Here is a 16,204-nt window from a genome sequence, read left to right on the forward strand (position 1 = left end):
ATTTAAAAAATCTTCTAGGCTTTAACCTCTGTGTGCATTGTTCTTGTGATCCTGCTAGTATTTCCAGTTTATAGGACGATTGAGGCTGTTTCAAGATGTATTTGGTGGTTGTTACAATTCCCTACTTCAACTGCATATTTTAGTTAGCTTGGATTTATTTTAGCAAGTTGGGCTGGCTTCGTTCTGTGCTAACCTTGGAATCCTGAGGAGCTGATTAAGTTAGTATCATCTCAATTAAAAAAAAGAAAAGTGAAACAAAATATAAGCATAAGCATGCATCCATTCAGTCAGTGTCTCATAGTCTTAGAATTTTGCGGAGTCCAAGAAGCTTGATAAAAGTGGTTGTGTATAGTGCAGCTGTACTATATCATGGAAGAAAAGCAAAGGAAATCCCAGAGAAACTGGGCAACTTTTTTATCAAAGGAGAGTTGAGGCCAAAGTGACTTCTTGCAGCAGCTCACAGCAGGTTTTTATTGGAAAGGTTTTCATTGGAAAGCCCATCAATAGAGCAAATACCTCCTGTGGTAATGGACAGAGTATGTATGTGTGTTTCATTCCCTTGTGTTGGGAACGCTTCTCTCTCTCTGTACAAAACAGACAGAATTGTGCTTTTTGGTTTAGTTGTTGTGGTTAGTTTTTGTTGGGGAAGGTGATAACCAAACTAGTTGGCTTTCTGCCTCACTGCTGAGACTGTGCAGTGCCTTGCAGTGACTCTTGCCTTCTTCAGCCTGACTTAGTGACTTTGCTTATTGTGTCTCTGTGTCCAGGTGGTTTGCAGGTAAAAAAAACCCCAGATTCTCTAGGCTTTTACTGCATGTTCAGCTTCATACTTCACCTAGCCTTTAACAAAGGTAACCTGATCAGTCCTAACAGGTGTAGATTTTACAGAGATCTGAGTAAAGCATTCTGGATGTTAGCAATCAGGTGGGTAATCAGAGGATTATGGGATATATCCCAGGGCTACGTGCTGCTGATTTAATTATCAGTGTACAGGTGGTAAGAGGGTAGTGAGAACAGTTTTTGTAGTAGAGTGCAAGAATGTGGGGCTTCAGAGCAGCTATTCAAGTGTCTAATTATCAACCAACTGGTACCACTTGGCAGAGGAGCTGCTTTTCGGTTCCCCAGGCACCCTCCATTATCTTTTTTGCCCATTTATTAAAATTAATGAATTGAAATGGGAAGCTAAAAGATTTGTAATGTGGAATCTCATATTTCTTGATGGTTTGAGATTTTATGTGCTTCTTTAAAAAAGCCTTATCACTCCCATCTCATTCAAGCAGACTAGAAAATGTGGAAAGAAAATACCTGGGGAGATTTTAGCTTTCTGAATCACAAAGAATCCAGTCATTCTGAGCCTTCGAGTTGGTGACATAAACAGTCATCAGGCAACAAGTTATTTCAAAACGATGTGAAATTCTGTTTAAGCACTTTCTGGAAGGAGAATCAGTCAAGTGATCACCACAGCTTAACCTTATCTGAGTTTCAGGTGACAGCCTCACTGGCTTTGTAGTTTGTATGATGAAAAGGTCTTCTGAATATAGATTTATTTTTTTTCAAGTATCTAGTAAGAGAAATGGCCATTCCTGTGAAAACACCTGCCAAAAACTGGCAGGGGCAGTGCTGTGAAAGAAACAGTCTATTGGAACAGGGAACAATTGTCAGGCAGAATTTCTCCTTCAGTTTAATCCTGAAGGAATAATAAAGCTTCTGTCAATACTGTGCAGTAATGTATACATATACTATGGAGGGTTGTTTTCTTGGTTCTCCTCTGCTCCTCGTGCCACCAGCCATTCTTTAAATTTTAGCTTCTTAAAAGACAAACAATATTGTCAATCTGTAGCTGTTGTTGATGAATTAAATGCACAGAAACCTAATTTCTTGGTAAAGAGGCAAGACAGCAAGATAAGCTACAAGCACACGGTTTCATGAGGCAGATGTCTGTCTTCACTGTCACTCCAGGAAGAGCTGGTTGAGCTGATGAAATATCTCCAGCTATTTTTATAATTTCCCATTTTAAAGTTTCATTTTATCATTTCATCTGCTGGTGAAAGGTCACTGTTGCATTGTTATCTAGAGACTGGGAAATTCTGCATGTATTTCTTTATCTTTACACACCATTGTGCGTACTTGTGTCCGTGGTATTTGAAGAGCTGTCAGGTGATCTGCTCTGCTGCTAGTTCAGCATCTGTCAGAGCCACATGGTACTGTCCTGTGGACCTTGCAGCCCTAGGAATGGTTTTCAACAAGCAGGGCAACATTTGTCCTGGATTAGACAAGTCCCAGTGAAAGTCAGAGAGCTGAATAAAAGTGTAAATCTTCGAGCTGAGCATTCTGATCTCTTTACACCATGAATGGTGCTAGTCACGGTATAATTTTGATGTTTGTGCAACTGTCCAAAAGTTATCTCGACTATATCTTTTTCAGTGCCTCTTTCAGAACTGAAAATGCTTAAAACTTTACTGTTTCATCATTAGTTATTTCTTCATTGGAGGCAGTGGGGCTGAATAATGCAGCCTCCAACAGCTCTGGTGGTTGTTCCTTGGCTGCAGTACAGTTCCAGGTCCAATCGGTGTGGAATGTTCTGCAGGGAGACCTAGACAGCTCTTTGACCAAGTGATTTCAGCCTTATATACCAGAACATGTATATGTTCTGGTATATAAGGCTGTTTTGAGTTTGTGCTCCAAATGGTGTTGGTAAGATGTTTTTGTTGCAACATTGAGACATCAAAGATGCATAATCGAGATGAGAGGAAAATGAACAAAGAGTGTGACAAGAGTGGACCCAATTTTTGTCATTGTTCTGGAATAGCTAAATAGTTAAAGGGCTACAAGGCCTTGCAGTGAAGGAGGCTGAATAGAAGAAACAAGAGTTGGGTGCTCCCCCCTTTCATCTCCAGATGGCAGGGAATGGACAGTCTCAACTTCATCCAGCCACACCAAACCAGTGGAAATAAGTTGGTGTCTCAAGTGATGGTGAAGAGATTTGGGTAGTTGGAGTGTCAGAAACCCTATTTCCTTCTAGAGCAATGAAAGAGTAAAATGTAGATTGGGATTCTTATGTCTTTTAGCATGTAGCAAGGTCAGTGCTGCCATGGGGAAGTTTGAGTCATCTCTTGATCCACCTCTGCACCTGATTCTCTTTGATAGGACATTTTTCTTTTAAAAAAACTAAATAGTGATCAAAATCGTCCTGTTAAGAAAAATCGACGAATCTGCTGTAATTAATGTGTATGTGCTTTAACAATCCTTCTTTTCATATTGACATTAGAAACTGAAGTACCTGTAGTTCCTCTGGAAAGTGGAAGTCCTGTCCTGAAAATTTTAATTCTAACTGAATTCTGTTAAACACCTCTTTGACTTGTTTCCATGTTACTTAATAGAGGTATATTTGTTGTAGAATTTCAGTTTATTAGTTGCTTTTAGAACTGTTGAAAATCAAGTTTCACTGAAGAGTGTGGGTGTAAAAAAAGTAACTAGGATTGGTCTAGGGTGTTTTTTTTAAAGAATATTTCATCCAGACTGCAATGCAGTATTCCTACTCAGGTGTTTTTCTACGTGACCTTTTGACTTCAAGAAGTGAAATGGAAATAAGAATAAGCAATGGTAGCAGCAATAAGCAAGCTGGGTCAGTTGGATGTTGTGATATTGTATGCTGCCTTTTTTATATCAATATTCGTCCACAGAGCTTATGAACATGTTCCATTCTTCAACTCCCCTCAGAAATAAAGAACTTAAGTCCTGTTTTAAATAATAATTCACAAGATGTTCCTGTCTTTCATTAATGTTTGCATTAAAAAAAAAATTATATCTTAAAATATGCTTTAGAAGAACTTGGATGCATCCGAATACATTAAAGTACAAAACAGGAGTTTGCTGCACTGCTCTGCAGGTAGTGCAGCATTGTCAGTGAGCATCAACTCAGCCTCAGTGGGTCTTTAATCAGGGTGCCTCATGAATTGTGTGTGTCTTGGTACTGAGCTATGTGGGAGTTGTTTAAATTTCTCTTTCCAATCCCACTTCTGCACTGTATTTGCATAGCATGTTAGTGTTCTTATTAAACCCATATAGGAAATCATTCAGAATACTGATTTTTCTTACTTAGCTGTAAGGCTGCATGTTTCTTAAGTGCACTCTGCTAAGAAGCAGGGTGTATCTTAAAATTTTCAATCCCCGCAAAGTATAACTTTTGTTGTTTGCTTTGCTCTCTCTTGCAGAACCAGGATGGGTCATGTATCCAATCTGTCAGCCTTATTCTTAAGCAGGACCCCAAGAGGCAAGTGACCCTGACTCATTCAGGAGATGTTTTGATCTATGACCAGTACAAAATTAACCTGCCGTATGCAGATGGTAAGGAGTAATACATAACCATATAACTCTTATCAAACACTAGAGCAGTATTTCAATGGCATTTGTGCATGTTGTGGCACTGTCAGTATTGCTAACATACAGAAATTAAAAGGCATATTTTAGTGTCAATATTGTTATTTCTTATTAAATACTTCCCAAATTAACTTTTGATGTACTTTTTACGCTATTGGTAGGAGTTGTGCAGTAGCTGCATTAGGCTGGTTGTCTCTTACATTAAGATTTTGTTTATTTTAACAAGTCCAAATGCCATCCCTCACATTTGCAAGGTTTTTTAGTTGTTGCCAGAGGGGAAATTCTTTCCTCTGATTCTTGAATGATTTCTTCTCCCATTTTTGTAAGCAACTCATGTAAATTTAAGCAGAAAGGACCCTACTGCCCCTTAGAGATGAGCTACAGATTTTCAGACAAAAATTTATTTTGTTTCTTTTGGCTTTGAGTTTTTAAATCTCTGTCCTGAAGATGTCTGGTATTCTGCATAGTATATATGACTGTGAGATTTAGTGTTATCTTTAATGAGATTTTTGTATGCAAATCATTAGCACAATTGGTGTCTGCAAGGTCTTGGCTCTTTAGGAATTTCACAAAAAAAGGTTTTAACATAGGAATCATGTTCCTGGTTTTAGGATTAGTTTGTCTACAAAAATGTTCTGTAATATTTATATATTTACATTGATTTCATTTAGTTTACCTTTCTGGATATTCCAGTGAACTCTCAATGCATTTTAAACAAGTGTAGTGATTCTCACAAGTTTCTTGGTTTGCTCCCAAAGTTTGAATCAGTATAACCTTTCACAGGAAATCAATGTTTAGAGGAAAATAGGGCCTTAATAGGAAAAAAACTTGCATAAGTGATATAAACCAACACTAGTGAAATGACAAGAAACAAAATGTAAATTTCAATCAGGTTTCCTTTGCCTTTCAACAATTTCTTTTTTTACTCCCCAGAGTCATTTGAAATACGGAAACTGTCCTCTGTATTTCTGCAAGTAAAGACCCAGATTGGGTTACAGATCCTCTATGACAGAGAAGGACTGAGGCTTTACCTTCAAGTGGATGAACGGTGGAAGGATGACACTGTGGGCCTTTGTGGAACCTTCAATGGAAACACAGAGGATGATTTTCTGTATGCAGAGCTGCAAGATTTCTATCTGCCAGTATATGAATATCTGTAGTTAGAGTGGTGGATCAAGTGTACTGAAGCTGAAAGTACAGATACCAAGAATAATTTATTTTGAAGTTTTTCATTAGTGAGATAGATAGTAGGATTCAGTTTGCCAACAGAAAATCTGTAGCTTCAGGTACAGGATATCAAGCCTGGTTTTGCTAGAAATATTTTAATTTAAAATTCTGGCGAAATATATGCGATGCACAAGAGCTATTTTACCAGAAAAAAATGTCCAAATTACAGAGTGGCCTATATACAGAACTTTCTGCCTCTCTGCAAGGCTCTATCTCTTTCCAGCTCCTATTTTCTCCCATGAGCCCTAATCTGCTGTGTCTGACAGAGCCTCCATTGTTCAGTGCCTGCAGACCAGTGAGAGGAACTGGCTGCTGCCTGAGCTTCCCTTCCTTGTGGTGCAGGGAGAAGTGCTCAGAGCTGCTCAAGCACCACAGCCAAAGCTGCTGTTTGCCCAGCTTCTTTGCAGCATGTGTCTCACAGACACTAAAGAACAAATTGGCTTCCAGTGGATTAGAGTAGCCTAATGGAGCTGGGAGAAGAATACAAATTTAGGATACAACAGGGTAAAAAAAAGGAAATAATAGAAGAATTTTATGCTCTCAGAACAGCTGGAATTTTTCTAACTCAAAGCTAATAGGAAAATGGAAAAGTTTTCTGTTGTAATTCCCATGTAAAAAGACAGATACACAAATATACCAGTGGAATTTTGAACAGTTATGTTACAGATTAAAAAGCCTTATCAGACTATTATTTATAAGGAGACTAGGAAATACAAAGACAGCATCTAAATGAAGAGATTATTATTGATGTAAATCTACTTAAAATATTTCTGTTTGACGGGTAATTTTGTAGTGTGTTTTTGATGACAGTCTTTGGATTGCTCTCACACAAATGAGAAGCTGTACAATAGTTGATATTTGTAAAATCAGTCCTTAAACCTGGGGTCTTACAAGTTGTGCTCAGACATGACACAAATTGTGATATCAAGGCATCTTAATATGCACACAAACCTGATCCACAGCAGATTTGGGAAACTTGGCCATAGTCAGTGGTCTTCTGCAACACCTTCACTCCCAGCTGCTTTAGCAGTGACAGTACTCTTGACTGTGTGCCTCATGCAGTCTTTGCCCTCAAGTATAATGCTCCATATTTAAATGTGTAGTTTTGATTATTCTCTCTGTACAACATTGCTGTGCCTTGGTTATTTTGATCAAAGTCTTATTGTTCAGCTTCTATTACCTAGGCCTCACAGGTATCAGTTCAATTGCTTTTATATTAATTGCAGTTATATTTCTGGAGGCTTGGGTTTCTTTTCTCTTTCCTACAAGGAATAAAGGGCCCAGGAAGTCAGCAACAGACAGGACACTATAGGTAGAGGAGAGATTAAATATGGATTGGATATCACTAAGGAACCAAAAGGACAAATAAGGGGAGTTCAAACTATCAGGACAGTGATGCTCCCTGCTCTCTTATAAGAATGGAATTAGGTATATTTTGATCTTTTCTTCCTTAGAAAGTCTCTAAAAGACATTTCCTCTTTTGTTTCTGGGCCTCTACCTGCAAACAAAGGAGTCCTGAAACTTACGATTGCAGTTTTATAGGCAAGTGAACGAGAATATGAAATAGTGAAAGAGGGACTTGAATCAGAGGGTGTAAGAACTGAGATCATTCTGCAAATTCACTATACCTTTTCTGACTGACTTCTGTTTTGTGCAAGATCTCCAGTTGGAGTAACAGAAAGCACTCCAGAGCTGTTTGGAAACACGTGGAAGACTTCATCGGCGTGCGTTCTTGCGCATGACAGCTCACAGGTGGATCCGTGTGATGTTCATCTGCAGGCAGGTGGGCAGCCAGGGCAGATTCTTACTGACAAATGCATTTCTGCTTAGTACACCTGTGCCTATTTTCCTAGCTGGATCAGGTACAGGAATAACCAGACCTACCCGTTAAAGAAATTAGTACCTAGGGGTAGTATAGAGGCAGCTGAGTTCAATCCCTTAAAAAATTGTTTGAGGATTTTGTTATACTTGCAGAGGTGTTGGAAATAGCTCATTTTTGTTTCTGGTTTGCAGTTATGCTGTGTTAAGCTGGACACGCATTAAAATTTGGTAGAATCTCTTGTTTTGGTGATGCTGCTAGTTAAGATGGAGACTCAAAACTGTTGCAGTATTCATTTTTGAGAATGCTGAAAAAAACTAATTACTTGATTTAGTTGTCTGCTGTGGAAGAGAATGAGAAGGAGAAATGTGCTTACACACTGCCAGACTATAGATTTAGCTGAAAGGGAATATCCAGCTGAGATAACATGTAGGTGGCTGATGCTCTGAGGACCACAGATGGTCACTAAGTCATCAGTTATATCTATTTCACAATTTTTTTCCACTTCTTGTATTGACACTAAAAACTTGTAAAGACACAGAGGTAGAATATTAAGGTTTTCCCTGTGATTTCAGCAGTGCTAGGGAATCATCATGTCTCCTGCTACATCACTTGTCTTTTGAGTATTTACACAATGGGCAGTGCTAAAAAAGCTGCATTCTTGGTAACAGATTGGGGATGTGAGTGTTAGTCCTTCTGTGCAGCTGTATAGGTAGCAAGGAGAAAAATATTTATGTGGCAATAATATATAAGCATGATTGGTTGCATGGTGTAGAAGACACTTTTTGTTCCAAGTCTTTTTAAACTCCCTCACTGAAACAGTTTTTAATCTGTTATTTGTGTAGCCTCTTATGCAGCGGAAGCTTGTAGCATCCTTACGAAAGATCTTTTTGCTCCATGCTACCCCTATTTGAGTCCTGTTCCCTATTTTGAGCAGTGCAGAAGAGACACTTGCAAATGTGGACAGACTTGTTTTTGCTCTGCTCTGGCCCATTACGCTCATCACTGCCGAAGGTTTGGAATTGTAATAGATTTCAGAGGAGCTGTCCCAAATTGTGGTGAGTTTCCTGTCACTTCTAGACTTACATAATTAATGCCTGAGGACTTTGGAGACAATCAGCAAATAAAAGTAAATCAATACAGTCTTTTAAATGAAAAAATGATTAATTTTAACATGACCTTTTGCACACAGGGCAAGGTTCTTTTTTAAAAATAATTTTCTGTCAAGACAGAATTTGTACCAGTGTCTTTAGATGATTCTTCCTTTATAATTTCCTTCCTGTAGTTCTTTGACTTATGAAACATCATAAACATTTTTAAAGTAGTTGGAAGTCTTCAAATGTATACAGAATTCAAAATATGTCAATCCTTACTATATGGCATTGCATATCTCATACCATATAGTTATTATTCATGGACTGCATAAATAGATTTCTTTTCCTTGTACATGGTAGGTTTATCTAATTCTTTAAATGAACAAGATGAAGAATTAAGTATTAAGCATTAAGCAGTTTCAGTTGGATTATTGTCTACTTCTGCTGTCTGACAGTCTCTTGGCTTATTCTCTTACTGTCAGTGACACTGAAATACACAAAGTGCTGAAGCAAGTGTTGAAACTTGGTATGGTTATTTAGTTTAAAATGAATAGAAGATTATAGAATATATGTATCTTTATAGATAAAGGTGACGTCTGTTAACTAATCTGTAAATCCTCACAAGCAAAGGATAATCTTAAATTCTTTATATTAAATTTTAGTGATGAAAAAGATTGATAGAGCGTGTTGGGCCCTCACATACATTAAAAAGTACAGAATTGGAAACCCTATCAAACAATCTGAAATTGATACCCCTGCTGTAGGTCTGGTCTATTAACAAGTCTGAGAATCTTTTCTAAGGAGCATTCAAGAGCTTAGCATTTAGCAGTTGTCATCACATCATGTAATTATCTGTGTTTTAATGCATGATAAAGAGAAGTAATTTAGTCCAGCTTAACCATCTTAAGCTGGGATATCTGTATGTATATCTGACAAGACTGCCTGGTTTGCGATTATTAGGGCATGAATGGCTGTGTCCACTTACGGTTGAGTCAGTCAAGCAATTTCATTTTATTTTACTTTTCTGGAAACAAGTATAGTTTTCTTAGAGTATATTTTAAAAGACATGCCTGTAGCATTTAAAATATGTTAATCTCTTAGTATTTAAAGAGCTTCAGTGTTTTTTTAGTAGAGGTTTATGAGACACAGATATATCGATATATATAAAAGAAAATTTAATACGGTATTGTGCAACATTGTGCAAAATTTAATATGGTATTTGCAACATCTGCAAATATAAATTTTACTTAAAGCTTTTAAGATTTTCTTTTAAGGTGCTGTGCATTTCCAAAAGCCCGTGCACAAATGCCAAGTGCTTTCAGAGTTAGAGGCAAAGAGGCTTCAGCTGTTCGGTTTCCACAGCGTAAATCTGGATTACCTGCACAGACTCATTGCACTTGTTATTACTGTGGATTTACATCTGTGTAGTTTACACAGCATAGTGCCAAGATAGCAATTTTAGTGGAATTTAATGTGATTGGGAACAAAAGAATGGAGATGTTTATCAGAAAACTATTGTGAGGTCCTTGAGTCTCTTGCAACGTAATTTGAGAGATTTGTTTCGTTTGGACAGCTCTTTCATGTGAAGACACAAAGGAGTACAGTACTTGTGTATCTACCTGTGGCAGGACCTGCCAAGCACTGTCTGTGCCAGAGACATGCAGCAGTGACTGCGTTGAAGGCTGTGCTTGTCCCTCTGGAATGTATTTGGATACCAGCACTGAGCGATGCGTGCAGCGGTGGGTAAAGTTGCAGTTCTGATGGCCACACTCATTGTGTGGTTTCAGACCACCACATCTGCAAGTCAGAGTGGAAAACTAATTAACTTGTATCCTTGTAGATGATAGGCATCTGTAAACTTGACAGGGTCTCTTAGAATTATACAGAACTGATGTCTGTATGATCAGAAATAGCTTTTTTATACATGGCCACTCATCCAACATCATCAGCACTAGTTGTAACTTTTTGTCTGGTTTTTGGCGCATAAGAGATACAAAACATAACCTTCCATTTCCTACTGATTTGGTTTGAAATGTGCTTGAGTTATACAGCAGTATTGAGATCAATTGCTTGCATTAAAAAAAAAACAAAAAAACAAACCCTGAACCACCAGAAAACCCCCTGCTAAGCAAAAAAAACACACCAAAAACAGCACAGCAACTGAAATTTGAACAGCAATTTAATGGGAATTTTATCTTGTTTTTTCAGTTTGGGTTTATCAGTTACATATTTTTCCTCTATTCCAGAAATGAATGCCCATGTTATTTTCAAGGAATTGACTATCCCCCAGGAGAAAATGTTATGACATCTTTAGGCAAATGGTGAGATACTAAATTGTGTTTTCACATAACTAAATTGTCATATTTTTAAGAGCTCTTTCAAGTAATTTTAGCTGGTTTATTGGGTTTTCTTTTTGTTGTTTTAGTTATTTCAAATGATACCTACAGAATAAACCTGCATCAGTTTTCTGTTTGACAAAAGTCCTTTAGAACTTAGGCTTTCCAGGCTGCTGTGCTTTGCAATGCAATATATTGAAGCGCAAAACAGAAAGAAAAGCCACAATAATTTCTTACATCATACTAATGTGGAGTGCTCCAGAGCAGCACAGACATTTCCTGACTGTCCATAGATCTTCATTGCTATTCTCCTTCTCTTTACCAGATTCTAAATCCATTTATGAAGAATTATTAAGAATCTGTTTTCCACTACTATAGAATCATTGTAAAAGAGCAATGTGGGTTTTATCAACTAACAAACAACACAAAAAATGGTTAGCTGCAGCCAATGGTAAATAAGCATCTCCGTTATTGTTCCTTACATTTGGCATTTCTTCTTGTCCACTGACTCTTCCATTTGCATCATTGCAGTCCTGACATTAAAGAAGAAAATTTGTTAGGTGATCCTGGCTCCTGCCAGCTGCATCCTTTTCAGCAGTTATTTCTGTCTGGAGAAGGTTAGGTAATGTGGATGACAAGCTCTGTAAATAACGAGATTTTGGAAATAATATCTGAGCTCTGACTGCCTGTATCAGTTGTTACAGCACTTAAAAGCAGAGCAGACCGAATTGTCTGTGATAGATCAGTGTAGTACTTTACAAAGGCCACATTAGAGATTGGGGTTGTCAGACTCCTGTTGCAATGGGGGCACTTCATGAGCGCACACAAACCCCTTCTCACTCTTGTCAGCAGTCTATAAATGCTGGCTATTATAAATTTATATCTTACTCATAAAGTTAGCTCATTTTTTTACCTTAGAGCAGATTCCTTGGTGTGTGCCAGGCAGCCCATCATGCATGAGGCCCTGCAAAGGCTGGGTGCACTGCTGTCTGCCCTCCCAAGGTGCTTTTGTTTACAGAATGTGCCCTGGCAGCCGGGAAAAGGGGCTTCTCCTGCTAAATCTTTAGTCCTCCTCCTCAAAGGTCTAGTTCAGCTAATTTTGCTGACCCATGTGATGGATATATGGTTGAATGCAGATCATGTGATGGTCCACAAATGTAGTTTATTTAAAAAGTGCTGTAGACAAAAATCCTCTTCATGTTGATTTCAGTGCAATTGCTTGGGATCTGGCAGCTTGTTAGTTAATAAAATTAATCTACTGGTTTATAACTACTAGGATTTTAGCTGGAATTAGACATCTGTGTCTCCCATCTAGTCACAATTTTTACTTGATGTGTTTTTTTCTTTTATAAGGCTATATACAGATTTGTTGAGAGGAAAGGCTTTCAAATGCAGAAGTACATGTAGGGGGGATAGAAGAAAATAAAGATAGTGTAGAAAGTAATCTTAGCCCTAAGGAGTTGCAGCTGGGCCAATTAGCAAAGATTAGGAACAGGCCTGACTTTACCAGGCCACAGCTGTAACCAATGAGAGGAAGAGTGCTATAAAAGAGTGGGGTGGCTGGGTGAGAAGGGAATTGGAGTCAGTTGGCTGCTTTGTGAAGAAGAAAGAGTCAGTGCTCTGAGGAGCTGCCCAAGAGAAACACCCAGAAGGTATGAAACTTTTGTGATAGGAGACAGCAGTATGGAACCCCTGCAATAAGATGACAGCAAGTACAGACTGTCAGCTCCTGGGAATTGCCTTATGCTGAGTAATGCATTAGGAATCTTGTAGGAGTAAATGTGTGGATGAACTGGAAAAAAAAGCTATGTGATGAAGTGTTCTTTTTATCTGTCGCTTTCTATTAGAAACATTTATGATCTTTATTTTATTCTCCCCATCCTTTATTCCTTTCAATTGCTTCCTCTTTGGATCTTCCCACTTTCAAAGTGGAATTTCTTCTCTATGGAATAGCTTTTCTGCTCTGTTACTTTCAACAAGTTCTTTAAAATATTTTCTTTCATGTTATATCAGCCTTTGAGATGTTTCCCTCTCAGTTGCCTTTGGTACTCCTTTTCCTCTTGCCTGAGTGATACTGTGCAGTCCATGAGCGCTTTTCCTGCAGGGCTTTGGGATCCATACACAACTCCAAATGTGTTCACAGGGAGGATGTAGCACACACAGAATTTGATTCTCAGTCTGCTGACCAGCCATGGGAGTCCTGGGGATGCTTTAGCCATTGCAAAAGAATGGGAAAATAGTGCTGGATTTCATGGCCTCAGGTTCTTTAGTGATGACCAGGATCTGAAACTCAGCCAGCACTGCTACAGTTTTCCCTGACAATGAGCTGCAATAGGAGCTGCTACCATTTTAGGAGACTGTTGGACTATTTTAGCTCAAACTAGAAAGGAGCAGACAGTGTTAGTTTTCTCAGTGCTTCCCTGCACACAGTATCCTGTTAGGTTGAGTTTTATGCAGCTTCGAACTGTTTCATGCAGGGGAACTGTGTTTTGGGGAGCAGTATGGGGAGCATATTCCTGTACATATTTTTTTGTTAGCTCATGCTTCTTAACTTCCAATAACATTATGCATAAAGCATAAGTTTGGAATTTAACTAATGTTCTTCATGAGTTAAGGCGACGCACTCTTTATCCACAGTTATAATGTTCAGTGCAGACATTTATAAAATTATTTTCTATTGATTTATTCTGCATTACTAAATAGAATATATTAATATTTTAGCTCTTCCTGGCTCTCAGTACATTTTTGTGTATTTCTATTTCAGCCATTGCAGGGATGGAGTAATGAACTGTGACAACAACATAATAGGTGAGTGAAGGGAGTAGGAAAAGATGCTTCAAGCCCAGTGAATATATTTCCTCCAGTCTTGAAGATAGTGCAATGTGTACTAATTAATTTCTGAGAGGGGATCCTATTTGTGTGTGAAAGTAATGCTCCTGAATTGTACCAGCCTAATTGTTCAAAATATTGTTAGATCTGAGCAACATTTTCCCCTAGTACTTTAAAATACTGATTTGTTTGCATGCTAATGCAGATGAGCTTGGTTTCATGATAAACAGCAGACCTTCAGTAGGGCAAACAAAGGTTAGCTTTGCCCCAAATACTATGAGGAGAGGCAGCTGAGTATTACTAGTATTGCTGGATATTATGATTTCTTTTACAAATTTCAGGTGTGAAGACTAAAGCATTTGTCCATTTCCCCCCAGCACACAGCTGCCCAGTTGGACAGATTTATATTAACTGCAGTAATCCACAAGTGGATCCTGAGCTCAGCAGAGAGAGGACTTGTGAGAATCAGCTGCTAAACCTCACTTTCTCAGCACACCTTCCTTGTGTGTCAGGCTGTGTCTGCCCACCAGGGTGAGTACAGACACATTCGCATCTTTTGCTGCACAAACATGATTGAGTAATTAATTCTACTTGGACAATTTGAGATCTCAAAGTCTGAGCATCAAACTTGTGAAGACTTACCCTACAATACTGGCTGTTAGTCATAATAAATGCTAAACCAAGAGACAACTGAGTTAAATACTTGATAATAATATGATCAAAAATCCAAGAATATAGAAATGGCATTGAAACAATTTTATTCATTTTGTTTTGTTACAGTAGAAGAGTGTTTATCTAGATCTTTTCAAATATCTAGCATCTTCTTTCAATATTTGGCTGAGGGAGGTAATTCTATTTATTCATGGGCATAATTTTCATTACTTTTTCCCTCAAAAGGATCTCTTAAGTCTTGGGGATTTATGCTGATAATATACAGATGAGCTGTTGTGGAATCAAGCACTGTATTGTTGAGAGAATTTGGATTATAAAAATAACAATGATTGTGTTTAAGTTATGTTAGTCTTGATGGAATTTAATTTCTTAAGCCCATGGCCTGAAGTTTTTTGGTGTTATAACTCTGAAATAATTTGGACTGATGAAATAGCTCCGCTGAAGTCTGGGATCTCATACTGAGTAATGTGTAGATATTTCTATCTCATGATAAAATATTGCTGCTCAGGATTTTGGGATTTTACTTTAATACTCAGAAACACGAAATGTGAAATGGTTGATATGAAGTGGACCTGTAATTAGTGGAACTCACAGTATGGTACCATATTGAAGAGTGCTAAGGTAGACTGTGGAATTAACTGAAAGCAGATATTTTCAGAATTGCAAAAATTCACCCTCTTGGACCAGGCTGACATACTTCAAGGCTACCTTCAGCAGCCTATATGGCTGGCAGCTCAGATCAGATAAACTTTATTCTCTCCTATTTTGCTGTGCATAACCCCTGAGCTTGTGATCTCTACTGCTTCCTGGTGGAATTTAGGTCTAGAATGTAAGCAATGACTTTTTTTTTTTTGGTATTGGGATACTCAGTGTCAAGTGTTGGGGATCCCAAAACTCTGATAATACAGTTTTATGGTTGTAAGGGGCAAAGTGTTATGATTTCCTAGGGACAAAAATACAAAACTAAGATGATTTGTCTTTATTGTAACTTGAGCAAACTGTTTTCTTTTCTACAGTATATTGCCTGTAGAGATAATAGAACAAAATTATTTGGTTTTGTTTTGTTGGCTGTTTTATTTGTTTGGGTTGGTTTTTTTTTGAGGATGTGTAAAGAGAGAGACTTTTTTGTGTTTCAGGATTTTACCCTTGGTGCTGCTTAAGGCAGAACTAGGAAACAGGGTTACAAGCCTAAGGTTTCAATTAGGAATATCAGTCTATACTGATGTAGAAATTTAAGTCACTTACAAACTTGTCAAAACTTGTATATTTTAAATATTCAGCTCTAGTGGTCCTATATTGCTTATATATTTATGTTTTTATTTGAGGTTGCTTTAGGAAAAATTAGGATGATCCTAAAAGTGTGTGGCTTTCTGGTGTGCTTCTGGAAAAGTGAGAGACTCATGCTATGTATTAACTATGCCGTTTTTTTTTATTTATTTAGATAATGAATCTTAATTATTTAGGAATTTTAGTAATAGATGTATTTAATAGAAGCCGGATAGAAGTTGGATATGAAGAGCCCTAATGTTTTAGTCAGTCACTGAATTCACACTATGATTTGTGCTGCAAATTGGTGTACTGGCTCTAAGTTGCTCACAGTAATGAAAAGTTTTTAATTAAATTTTTGGAAGAGAAAAATGGGTAAAATACCATCACCTTTATACAGTGCCTCATCCTGTGTTCATATCCTTTCAAGCAGTGCAGGATTCAAAAGCACTGATTTTATGCAACTTGGAAATCCCTTTTCTAGGCTATCAGTTCTTAGTGGTGAAATAGAAAACTGAGGTGACATTGTCCACTTTAAAAGGGTAATGGAATTTCTTTGATCTTAACATAAGTCCTTTAGC

The 16,204-nt window shown here is 37.8% G+C and overlaps 1 protein-coding gene across 1 annotated transcript in view; it reads left to right on the forward strand.

Annotated features, from left to right (window-relative positions):
- OTOG (otogelin) overlaps positions 1-16,204 on the forward strand; it is a 94,047-nt gene that overhangs the window by 19,850 nt on the left and 57,993 nt on the right. The window contains exons 14-21 of the mRNA XM_014309185.2: positions 4,215-4,347; positions 5,314-5,491; positions 7,266-7,390; positions 8,272-8,484; positions 10,094-10,259; positions 10,767-10,841; positions 13,621-13,664; positions 14,063-14,216. Coding sequence (XP_014164660.2) covers positions 4,215-4,347; positions 5,314-5,491; positions 7,266-7,390; positions 8,272-8,484; positions 10,094-10,259; positions 10,767-10,841; positions 13,621-13,664; positions 14,063-14,216 — 1,088 coding nt within the window. The remainder of the gene's footprint in view (positions 1-4,214; positions 4,348-5,313; positions 5,492-7,265; positions 7,391-8,271; positions 8,485-10,093; positions 10,260-10,766; positions 10,842-13,620; positions 13,665-14,062; positions 14,217-16,204) is intronic.

This window comes from Geospiza fortis, unplaced genomic scaffold (assembly GCF_000277835.1).
Source record: "Geospiza fortis unplaced genomic scaffold, GeoFor_1.0 scaffold327, whole genome shotgun sequence".
NCBI classification, from domain to species: Eukaryota; Metazoa; Chordata; class Aves; order Passeriformes; family Thraupidae; genus Geospiza; species Geospiza fortis.